The sequence below is a fragment of the Lates calcarifer genome, linkage group LG19 (assembly GCF_001640805.2).
Source record: "Lates calcarifer isolate ASB-BC8 linkage group LG19, TLL_Latcal_v3, whole genome shotgun sequence".
NCBI classification, from domain to species: Eukaryota; Metazoa; Chordata; class Actinopteri; family Centropomidae; genus Lates; species Lates calcarifer.
In genome coordinates this window covers 10583171-10595684 of record NC_066851.1, presented here as the reverse complement: position 1 = coordinate 10595684, position 12514 = coordinate 10583171, and the positions used below count along the sequence as shown (strand labels likewise).

The 12514-nt window shown below is 43.4% G+C and overlaps 1 protein-coding gene across 7 annotated transcripts in view; it reads left to right on the top strand.

The window, feature by feature from the left end:
* The window catches only part of esrrb (estrogen-related receptor beta), a 47058-nt gene extending 35415 nt beyond the window's left edge, over positions 1–11643 (top strand). For all 7 annotated transcript variants that reach the window (XM_051078246.1, XM_051078245.1, XM_051078244.1 and 4 more), the window contains 2 exons: positions 4779–5048; positions 8338–11643. In XM_051078246.1, the coding sequence (XP_050934203.1) occupies positions 4779–5048; positions 8338–8582 (515 nt within the window). In that variant the 3' untranslated portion in view covers positions 8583–11643. The remainder of the gene's footprint in view (positions 1–4778; positions 5049–8337) is intronic.
* The last annotated feature ends 871 nt before the right edge of the window (positions 11644–12514 follow it).

Here is a 12514-nt window from a genome sequence, read left to right as displayed (position 1 = left end):
TGTGCAGGGCCAGGAAGGGGACATTTGCCAGACAGGGTGGGGGGAGGGCTTTGTTTAGTTACTGTGACATATGAGCAGGTACATCCAGCATCACAGTTATGTGTGTGTGCACTGTTCATATTGTCACCAAGTTGAATCTGTAAAAATATGTATAAATTCTGAAACTGTATCATGCATTTAGAATATAATATTTGATATAAATTTCTCAGTAGGAAATCCTATATGCTTATGTGCCTTTAAGTGATCGTCAGCCAAGCGCCATCCCTCATTAAGCAATGTTGCTTGATGGCAGCGGAGATAAATTATGTGTAATTATGGCAATGATTAAAGCCTGATTCGTCCTGGTCTTTGCCGCTAAACAGAGATACGTAACAGTCAGTATTGGGCAGTGAGACCCTGGGGAGGACTAAAGACTTTCCTGCTAGGGTCAGGAGGTCATAGGGTGCAGATTAAAACAAGGGGATTACTGTATTTGACGTTCTTCAACCTCATAACGTTCACAGGCTACTGGTCAAATCACCCATTCCCCTGCTACTTACAATGGGATAATGGGCTGGTTATCGTGTCAAAAGAAGCCAAGATAGCTGACTCTCCTGAAAGCGAGCTGCTGGAGCTGGGGGGGGAAAAAAAACAAGATTAATTTTCATCCATCAACCTCTTTTTCACAGAGTCAGTTCAGTTTGTATTGACATGATTGCATCCAATATAAAAACAGCCTTTGTGTCATCAAATCAGTGTCCAGGGAAAGCTCGCAGCAAGCTGAGCTGTTTGTGTTGTACATGTGGCTGGACTTCAGGTCAAATTATTTATGTCAAGCGCAGCAATTTATTACCAAGCTGCTATTGATTGGGTCCTCCTGATGCTGTCATGTAAATTCAAGAAGAATCATGGTCGGCAGCTGCAAGTTACACATACACACACACACAGAACCACACAAACGAGCCTGTCCGCACACACACACACACACACACACACACAGCCCATTATGAAGCGGCTTTAAATTGCCATTCATTCCTGTATTGGTTATACATCTTAACACCGTAGCGTGTCACTCTGCCAGATCAGAGGAATCTATACAAATCAAAGGTGCATACATTTTTTTCTGCCCTATCTTAAGTGCTATCTAAAATAAAAAGCTTTGATATAGAATAAGCTTATGGCAGCATGATCGCTCAGTTCAGTTTGAGGTTTGAAAAAAAGAAGACGTGCTGAACCTCTGGGGTCCTGTTAGGGGCAGTTTTACTCCAACTGGAGCCCGGAGAGCACTTGACTTGGCTGAGGTGAGATTGCCTCTGGGCAGAAGTCTTCAGGGCCTGCTTGTCCTTCTGATAGCTGGCCATGATAGATCAACCCCCGTCCAGCCAGAATTACTCTCTTTCCTCTCTCTCTCTCTCTCTCTCTTTCCCTCTCTGTCCCTCTCCTTCTCCAGCCCCCTTTCGACTCCCTTTCTCTTTCTCTTATCTCCCTCCTCTCTGGCTCATATCTTCTCTTCTCTTTTATCCTCCATTTCTCTCCCTCTCTCTCTCTGTCTTGCCATTTTTTCCCTTCCTCTCTCCCTCCCTCTGTCTGCTCTGTTGTCTGATTGAGGGTGAGTTACGAGGGGGCTGCAGCTGGAGGGGGCCACCGTGCCTCGTAATTACATCTCTTTTTATTACCCGTGCTAATGGCCCTCGGGGAGAGGGAAACAATAATAAATTAATAGAATATGAACTCCAGCTCAACAGAAATCTCCAGCATTTCATTTTGGACCGTCCTGTGCTCTGGCAGATGAAACGGTGCACTGATTAATCTCTACGAGGGGTTTGAGGCAGCCGTCTGTGGGTCTGGGCTGCCCCCTCCTGCCAACAGCCGAGGGCTTTTGGGGAGATAAAGGAAGAGATGATGGTTTTGGCTTCTGTTGTTGGTCTTTACTGGTCTTGTTTTCACCCTTTGAGCTATGAATGATGGTGTGCTGATACAGTTAGTGGTCACTTGGGCTCTGTAGCGCTCCTTCTCTGTCATCTATATTTATTTTTGTTCCTCTGTGTAGATTGAACTGAATCTCAGTGATGCTCACGGAGGATAAAATATGTCACATCTGGGAATTTTGAAAGTGAAAATCCCCTTAAAAAATAAATGTGTGATTCCTATATAAGTGGGGTGCTTAAGTGAAAGTAAACAAAGAAAAACTCTGCATTGTTATTATCTCTGTATCCCTGCCACAAAGACTTTCAGACAGATATCTGCCGGTGCACTCAGCAGTGGAGTGGAAAAGGCCCTTCAAGTGCGCAGACAGGCCTCTCTGATTTGGTCAATATTGTGTCATGTTTGGTCAAACCCCGCCAAGGCAGTGGGCTGGAAATGAAGATGTAAATATTGATATTTCATTAGAGGAAATCACCCACTCCGACGGCACTTAACCGGGCCACCTTCAGAGTGTGGCGGCCGGAGCGCCGTGTGACCTGCGGAGTCGGGAAGTCACTTCATTACTCGATTAAATTGAGTGGAAAAAGGCGAGGCAACGACACGAGATCCCATTTGGAGCGATAATTTAGGCCCTGAAGAGAGGGGATGGAGCAGGGGAAAAACACCACCTCTCCATCTCACAACACTGGATTAAATTCAAGGACTTTTAGCGTCAAAGGTAATTGTAGGCTGCTGGGCTGCATGTGTGCATATGGCTGAGAGGTGTCTGCTATATCAGAACAACTCTAAAGCCTCTCCAACAAGCCCTGAACAAGGCCTTCACACGGGCTGTCACATTGGGAGCAGCGCTTTAGTTACGCTTCAGTCCTCCTTGGCATTAAAAGGCTAGACAAAGCCTCGCCTGTGATTGTGATGCCAACCTGATGCGGCAATCAAGACCGCGTCCATGCTTGCATGACAATTTCCCTCCGGCCAGTCCACATTCTGTCCAACTTAATGGCCACGTATGCAGACAAGGAAATAACACAACAAAAGATTTTAAGATTCCACCTGGATATGTGTAATGGCACAGGCCTTTACAAAATATGGTTTATTGCCTCCGCTGATAATAGCTAAGTGTTTTGAGTGCTTTCGGCAGTTTGCTTTGTTGGGTCTAATTTGGACTCTTCAGACCTCTGACCAGTCCAGTCGGGCACCAGCACCTTTCTGTTAGCACTCTATTCTACTGACTATTGATTCCCCTTCAAAATGTGAAGGCCCTCACATTCCGATCACAATCTGTTAATTAATGTATCCTCCAGCTCTTCCCCTGCAGTGGTCATCACCACGATAAGGGAAATTGAACACTCAGGTTCTACTCTCACTGGCTCTTCTTTTCTCTCTGCCTGTCTCTCTCTCTCTCCCTCTCGGTCCTGTTTCTTTTTCACTTTCTCTCACGCTACCTCATCAAGTCTCTTATTCTCCTCAACCCAGACATGTGTATGTATGTGTGTGTGTGTGTTCACAGTGTCCTGGCAGGAGGAGATAAACATCAGGGCTGGTGGCTGCACCCCAGTGAGATCATTTATATTTAAGGGAAAACGCGGGACGTAGGTGTGGCGGGCGCCCTGGTCAATACTGTAATCTATCGCCTCTTAATCACGCGGTGGCAGGTAGCGTGGCGACAGCAAACTTGTAAAAGCAATCATATTAATCAGGGGCGGAGCTGAAGAGCCTAATATGCTGTCAGAATGGGCCGCCTGCAGGCACAGTGTGCGGGGGGGAGGGGAGGTGGGAGATGGAGGGGGAAAAGTGGAGGCTGTGGGGGGTTATGGGGGGTGGCTGGTGGTGGAGGTTCACGCAGTTTATTGACAGCTGAAGGGTAGTACGAAGGGAAAAGGGATGAGATAGCTATCTGGCTATCTGCCCCTCGCTCTCTCTTCTTTCCTCTTTCTGCCTCTTTAATTTGTTTGAGTTTCTCACACCTCATCTTTGGGGGATCTAGCAGTTTGTTTTATTTAATGTTCTATTCTGAGCATATGTAGAGGTGTTGAAGGGGAAATGACAGTGGTTTGATGTGCCCGGGCCAATTTCAGCTCATCCAGCTGCTGTTGAAGAATGAGGCCCTGGATTTAAGCAGGTCTTCAGGCCGGGCTTCAACCATGTGACCTCAGCATCCTATATCTGTGTGCGTGTGTGTTCTTTCATGTATATGGATTTATGTGCATATGTGTAGGTGTCATGATCTGCGTGTGCCCATGTGTGTCTGTTTGTTTTCCTGGTTGGCACATGTTTGCGTATCTGTGCAGGTGTGTGAGTGTGTGTGTGTGTTTCTGTGTGTCTGTGTACGTCCTCTCATCACCTCCTCCTGATACACAGTACATGTCATGTCCTCAACCCCTCCAATGAGAATGTGTCTCGGTGCTAATCCCCCTCACACCAATAGAAGTGTGACAGGATACAAGGGGTAACCACATGGCTTTGTGTATCCCAGACCTTTGCACCGATTTACTGTCCTCACTTACAGTAAAGCCCACTCAAGTGCTCTGACACAGGCTTCAAAGAGGACCGTCCACTGTGCATTTAAAATTAAACACCACTCGCTAACATGTACCTCAGCCTGTACTCCAGGCTACCAGGGCTCGACAAGTCATGTTTGGTTAACTTAAGTGCTGTTTGTTTTTCTTTTCATTCACCTCTCTTTTACTTCTTGAATCCCTCTGACAAAAGAAGACTTCTGGCTGGGTCATTGAAGAGGAACAATATGCTTTTATTTATTCTTTTTTTTGGGGGGGATTTGAACAGAAATGCATAATCGCAGACTGGCTCCATTTCTTTCTACATTATCATGTAGTCATTCCGTCCTCACACAGTTTCCTCCTCCGCCCCTCCAGGCTTTTCCACTCTCTCACTGGGAGACCAGATGAGTCTACTGCAGAGCGCCTGGATGGAGATCCTCATCCTCAGCATCGTGTTCCGCTCGCTGCCGTACGAGGACGAGCTGGTGTACGCCGAGGACTACATCATGGACGAGGAGCACTCACGGCTGACAGGCCTGCTTGACCTCTACGTGTCCATCCTGCAGCTGGTCCGCAAATACAAGAAGCTCAAAGTGGAGAAGGAGGAGTTTGTCACCCTCAAGGCCATCGCTCTCGCCAACTCAGGTGGGGCATCCTCCACACACTGACACATCATAAATGACATTCAGGTGTCATGATTTTTTGTTGAAGCAAATTGCATGTGCATTTCAATTAATACTAGGTTTTTTATAAGCATCAGAAAAAACAAAAATAATTGTGATTTCAGAGAAGAAATTGAATTATTTATTCCATGAAATGATTTTTAAAACAGTATTATTTTAAACATTTTAGTATTGCACAACAACAATGTCAAAATTGTGCTAATGATATAAAGACACAGGAAAAATCACTGTTAGTGTAATTTAGGAAAAAAACTAATTAACCTAGTATGTAAACAATTTATTTTAACAACATTTGAATCTAAATTTAGAATCACTATTAGAGGCACAAATCTGTTATTTGTTTTGATTACATATACTTTTTGTAGAGTTACTTTGCTAGATATTACACCATAATTTAATTTATGTTTATATTAAAAACTACTTAGTTCCACTATATTTTTTCTGATAAATGATACAGTATTACAGATAATGGATAAATTAGATGTTGTATTAGCTTAATAAAACACATAATTATATCACATAACAAAAAAATGTTGAAAATTCAATTTTCTTAATGGAATTTCTTCACAACAAAAATCTAATCCTAAAGTAAAATGCACTTTTGACCTAAAACCAACCAAGAGGAAGCTAAAAGAATTAAGCAATTTTATATACTGTATCAACAATATATATTACAATACAATACAGGAACAATATAGATTATTACATGTATTAATAGTCATACAATATATGAAAAATATACTGACAATATTAATGTATTTATTAAAATCTGTAGTGACTGTAGACAAAAACGTTGCTGAGACACCCTTCAGGTTCATTACTCTCAGAATATTTCACTTCCTGACTGGACCTCTGAGTAATGCAGGCTATACAGTGTAATATCCAGAAACAGTGAGGTATTGTCTAACACAGTTTCAGAAATGACATTTCTTAGTTTTTCAGGAGTTTCTCAGTGTAACCTTTAGTTTGGAGCATGAGATGGAGAGATGGAGGGAAGATAAGGGCAGGGCACAGGAAAAAGAGGGATGGAGGAGTGAGCTTTTTTAATTGAACACCTTCCATGTTGTGGTATTTCTCCAGCGCTCTCTCTCCCCTTTTTCTCTATCTCCATAACAGTAGCTGCAGGGCACAGCAGCCACGGGAGATAAATTTAGCATTTCATTAGGAGCGCAGGGGCTGTCAATAAAATGTGTTAAGTCGAATGGAATGAGTATCAGGGAGTGATAGGCCTCGTTTGTTCCAATGCGAAGACGGCACGCCACTATTGACAGGCTCCTTTTGAGGAGGCAGGACCTGTCCCGCTCTGATCAATGCACGCCTGGGTCACCGGGCCGCCTTTCCCTTGTTTTGTCCGGGGCTGAAAAATGAAAATGCTGATGGTGGGGCTTTGCTTTCAGACAACAGAGCCTCTGGTAGGGAGGTGGGGTGTGGGAGAGAGAGAAGGGGAGGAGGAGGAGGTGGAGGGTGTCCGGAACGTTAGAACAAGGTCTCTGGGAGATCACTCTCTCGGGAGCCCCTCCGTCTGACAGCTGTGAAAATTCATAGCGATTGATTTTGTAATTAGCAGTTTATCAATCGGATCGACGTGGGCTCACTGATGGATTGCGAGGAAATTGTTTCTTCAAAGTTGTTTTTTTAAGTCCACCCCTCCTCCAAGGACTACGATGAGTGTGCTCGTCGTCTCCTGCCCTCTTTTCCCTCCCATCTGTTGAGATGTCTCTATCTCTCTTTTCAATTTCTCCTCTTTTTTCCCCTGTCACTGGAAAACATTTCATTATAGTACAGCTCAAATCAGGTTCATTGCTAAAATGTGTGTATTTATGAGTGTGAAAAACAGAGCAAAATATCAGTTTGATTTGTAAAAATGCAGCTTGTTAGACTGTGAGTTCAGCCTCCATGAAAAGAACAAGAGATAATTATGTCACACCACATCCTCATCTGAGATTTTTTTTTTTTTTTTTTTGCCTTTTGTTCTTCTATCCTCCTCCTCTCACCTCCCTCCCTCCCACATTCACTTTACAAAACGACCTACTTCATTTTACCACTGTGGATTTGAAAACCGTCAGGGTGAGAAATGTCTCAAGGTCTTGGGAATACAGTTGTTCCAGTCAATGAATTTGGGGCGAAGTCTGAAATCTGTTTTGCCTTTTATTGTCCCGCGTGGTAAAATATGCATCGCCAAGGTGAGACGAGTCAGGCAGCCAATGACACGCCGCCTCCGGAGTGCCAGACACCGGTTAACCAGTGTGAGAAAGCGCGACCCCGGACCGTCCCTGAGAGAGGCCCGAGAGATAGAAGCAAGAGGCAGAGAAAGGCGAGAATGAGAGAGGGAGCGCTGTAACATGATGTACAGTAGAATCAGTTAAAAAAAAAAAAAAAAAAAAAAAAACTGTAGCGAAACGTTAGAGGAGCGAGAAGCCAGACTGAAACTGTAGACTGCTCTAAAACTGGCCAGGAAGTGAGAGAGAGAGATTTGGGCCGCCTGACGCTCAGAGAGAGTCCCAGTTTTTATTGTTTGCCATTACAAAATAGGAAGCAAAATATACATAAATAACACAAAAATTCTCAGTTTTTCATTCCTGTATTTACATAACTGGTTTTCTTGTTGCATTGAGCAGTAAAACAGCCCCATTAGTATTTGTTTTCTCCTTCACTGTGATGGTCAGAAACTCCTCTGAGGGAGAAGGAAGGAAATTAATTGAAAGGAAGTGTTGTATTCATCTCAGGCTCTGTTTATGGCGTCCAATTCTCTAATGGAGCCCCCTTTTTTTTCCTTTGTTTTTTTTTTTTTTTTTTGTTCGAAAACAATCTGTCCTTTGGAACAGAGAGGTGTTTAATGTGTACTTACTCAGCAGAGATTGGGTGCTATTCATGCCATTGTTACTGGAGGATAACATTGATTTTCAGTCTCGGTGGTCAAGGGCCGTATGAATATCCCGCCCAGTCCACCCAAAGAGTAAATATATAAATAAATAAAGTAAAGCAGATGTTCTTTTTTTATGATCTATTCTTTATCTTGTCAGGGTGTGAGTTATATTTATAATGTGTTCTCTACCTTGCTGCTACTGACAGAGCAGTAAAGATCAATCATGAGATTTAATTTTGTTTTAGAAAAATCCATTTCCCATCACTCCTGTTATATTACCAGTGTCTCAAAGTGCAAACTACAATTCTTACAAGTTACTTTTTTTGGTCTTTTCAAATTTGAAAATCCATCAATCCTCACACTCCTTTTCTGTGCTCCCGTCCAGACTCCATGCACATAGAGGACATGGAGGCGGTCCAGAAGCTTCAGGACGCCCTCCACGAGGCCCTGCAGGACTACGAGAGCAGCCAGCACCAGGAGGACCCGAGGCGGGCGGGCAAGCTGCTCATGACCCTGCCCCTGCTGAGGCAGACGGCCACCAAAGCCGTGCAGCACTTTTACAGCATCAAGGTGCAGGGCAAGGTCCCCATGCACAAACTCTTCCTGGAGATGCTGGAGGCCAAGGTCTGATCGGAGGGTGGCTGATTGGCCACGGCAAACAGAGGAGGGCTGCATTAGCGATACAGAAAAGTGACTTGAACCAAGGCTGAGGGTACTCAGGAGAGGGAGACCCCCCACTGACTGTGCTAGGCAGGACAGAGACCGACCTCTCTCACTCCCCCTCCTGGAACCCTGGGGCACTAAATAAAAAAGAACAAATGCAAAACTTGGTTATTAGTATAAATATAAAAATGATGCAGATTAATTTAAAATATATAAGAAATACTATGTACAGTAATAATTTTTTTGGTTTTTGTTAATTGTCAGTGGTAATGCTGTATATGAAGAAGGACCCTTCTGCCCCTCAGCATCTTCAGAATAAGTAGTTGCCAGTTCTTGATAGAGACAAGGTAAAGAGGTTTCTTTTTTTCAGAAAACAAAAAAGGTTCCTTAAATTTGTTCTGAAGACAGCAAAGGTGTCAACAACCGTAAACAGACTCACTTGTCTCACAGTTGTGTTTTTGCCTGGACTTGTCCAGGACTTGTATATATTTATTATTGGAAGACTGAGTGTACAGTTCAAAGTCTGGTGAACCTGGTGGCCATTTTCTCTTGTTCTCCTCCCTGGAAAAAAATGAACTAAAATTGTTACCTAAATGTGAACTCTTATCAGTTTAAATGTCCTTGGATATACCTCTCCAGAGCAGTAAGCCGTGTGATCTTTGTGGATCTGTCTCAGACTGGAAGACTTTGCTGGTCCCATGTTTAACTAAACTAGCATAGGCAGGTACAATAGTCAGTCGTCTTATTCTGTAGTAACTCAGCAATAAAGGGAGCTGTGGGGAAGCTGGGCTTAACCTCTTATCTTTCATGTGCTTTTCAATGCTGCTGTTGCTAATAGACCATGCCTGTGCATCTCAGTGCCATCAGTGGGACACACCACTGTACCACTGTTGCACATCAGTGTTTCTCCTCTCCTGTGGTGGTTTGTGTCAGTGCTGTTCATGCAACACCATTGAATCCCAAATTTGGTCATTGTTTAAGCCTGTGGAAATTGCCTCTTGGCATGGAAACAGATGACCTGATTCACGCTAGGTGAAAGATGATCAGCGGGTTTGGTGTGGCAGTATCAAAGGATTTATGCCGAGTGGCAGAAGTCCAGGAGATTCCATGTTCAAACAATCAGAGGCCCATATGTCAACCCGCTCTATTTTGGGTCCCCTTAAGCCTGTGGCAGAGTCATCCCACACACAGGGAGCAAGGTGCCCAGCATCTGCTCTCACCATTTTAGACACCTCCCATCTTTTAATAGCTGTGCCTGCATTTATAGAGCTTCAACCAAACGGAGGTAAATGGCAGGTGCAGGGCCGGAGCGGTGGCACTTCACACTGGGTTTATTTTTAACCCAGCAGGAGGTTGTTGTCTGCGCGGCCTCCCTCCAGGAGTACAGTAGACACGTGGAACACTTCTTCTTGACCTCATGTTGACACAGTGGCCAATGCAGAGTAACACCCTTCCCACTGGCCAGGAGGCAGGCAGGCATCTGCGAGGAGAGCTCGGGATGCCCAAGCATGCACATGTGAATAGCTATGCAAGAAACAAAGTGTCAGCATGCTCCAAAGGGTAACAGCAACCCAACAGTGTGTCAGTACAAGGTGTGATCTCTGGTGGGAGAAAGAGATCTTGTGCTCCCTTCTCCCTGTGTTTAGCTACATGTCCATTACGCCGGGTGCAAGACATACTTAAGTCCAGTCCAGCAGAGCCATGCCGCTCGTCTCCATGTGAGAGAGAATGTGTTGGAGGTGAATGCTTATACTACTGAAGGATTTTATGTGATGTGATAAATTGTGGCGCTGTCACAACAATATGATACTGTGATCAAAGGAATCCCTGACATTGCAGTAGGGTAGAGTTGCCGCCATGCTTGCGATATCAGTGGCTAGCACTGATCCAGCGGCCGGCATGCCTTTTTTACAGCAGCCTGACTGGCCACGTAATGGAGGATGACTACCCACTCCAGCACCCAATCATCCCAACTTGAACTAGCCGGTGTTCAGTTAACAAGCTCCACTGTAGAGGGTGACAATATAACTTGAGTTATTTTACTGTTGTGCAATACAACAGGGACCAATTCTGACTGAAACCATGCTAAAAGCATGCTTTTACTTAGATTTGGGAGAATTTGTACGCTATTAAGTAACATACAGTATTCTAAAGCCCTCTAATCAGAAACATGTATCCCGTATATCAGAAGAGGAACTATATTTGATTTGCTTAAATGGCAAAAAGACTTTTGTGCTCATTTCAATAAAAGTGCAGTATAAATTAAAACTTTTGCAGAAAATCTTTACAACTAGAATTTTGTAGTGTCCCAAATGATCAGCCATAAGAATCATAACGATGGGAGTCCTCTCATCTCCCTTTTCCTTTTTACCTAGCAATGTGGCACTGTGTTAAGGAAAAGATAACATGTCTTACATTACAAGCTGTGTCTAAGTGTGTAAATATATCAGCGTCAATACAGTAGGTTGCCGAAATACCATTGAAAATAAAGTATGCAGCGCCCTGCTGACTACTACCTCATTATCATATTGTCAATATTTCTCTGATTCAACACTTTCTGCTCTTTATCATCTTCACATGTCTGTGACATATACCTGAGCCATCCATGTTTTTATCAAAAACTGTTTCTCCCTCAGTGCTCCTGCCAAAATATTTGTAATTGTAGTTTCTGATCTTCTCTTCCCATTCTTTCTTCATAGGTCTGTTTGTAAAGGTAAAGCATGCTTCACGTTGACCACATGACTTGGCCATCAGTGGGTGTGACCCCCATTTTGGTTACTAAGCGGGTATGTGTTTTTATGAACATCAATGTGTCAGAATTGGTCCCTTGATGATAAATTGCAGACAGGGGCAGGTGACTGATTTCCTGCTTCTGTGCTATGAGTATTTATGGTGTGAAATATATCATTTGGCAATGGTGTACATTGATATCTCTGATCGTTGAATCACCAATATCTGTGTAACTTTTACGTTTTGATTTTCAAAAAGGTAAAGGATCAATGAATTAAATACTCCCTGAACTCTGTGATTCTTCTGTGTTCTGCCTAAAAATTTGTTGTAGAGTAGTTTTATAAATCACATTCCAACTGGTGTTTTAACAGCTTTACACGACTAAAGCATGCTAACGTAGACTTTAGTCACATTGGCAGGTTTAAGATTTACCGTGTTCACCATCTTAGTTTAGTTAGCATGCTAACATTTTAGTTAGCATGCCAGCATCTGAACTTTTGTCCAAATGCCACAATTTACAATAGTTTTGGCATTTGCTAGCACAGTTACAGGTGAAAGTAATGGGCATGTCATTAGTTTTGAATTAGCATTGAACAGTTTGAAATTTGGACAGCACTAAATGAAAAGGTTTCACCGAAGTGATGACAGTTCATCCTGAGGAAAGCATGAATTTGTCTATTAAGTTTCATGGCAAGTTTCAGGGTACTTAAGGCCCCAGATATGAACCTCATTGTGATGTAAGATAGAAAGCCAGAGGATCTCCAAAATCATTAGGATTCATCCTCTGGGAAGCATGAATGTTTGAACAAAATGTCAAGAAAATCCATCTTGTAGTTGCTGAAATATTTCAATCTGAAATCCAGCAGAGTGGTGGACTGCCTCCATAGAGCCACGCTGCTAACGTGGCTAAAAACAAAGCTATATCATTTTTATAAGCTATTGAAGTGCCTTAGCGAGAAGTATCTACCATACCACAGACATTTGTTCTGTACTGTGCTTACCATCAGTATAGTGTGTCTACTTAGTCATTCACCCAGCAGAGCAACTCTTACCTTAACCCTGCCCTCTGCGTGGTGTATTTACCCATTCCACTGTGACCAGTCACTCTCACACATCCACTGACTGGGAGTTCAGCGATGGGAGAACAAAGAGCAGATCAGAGATGGGTG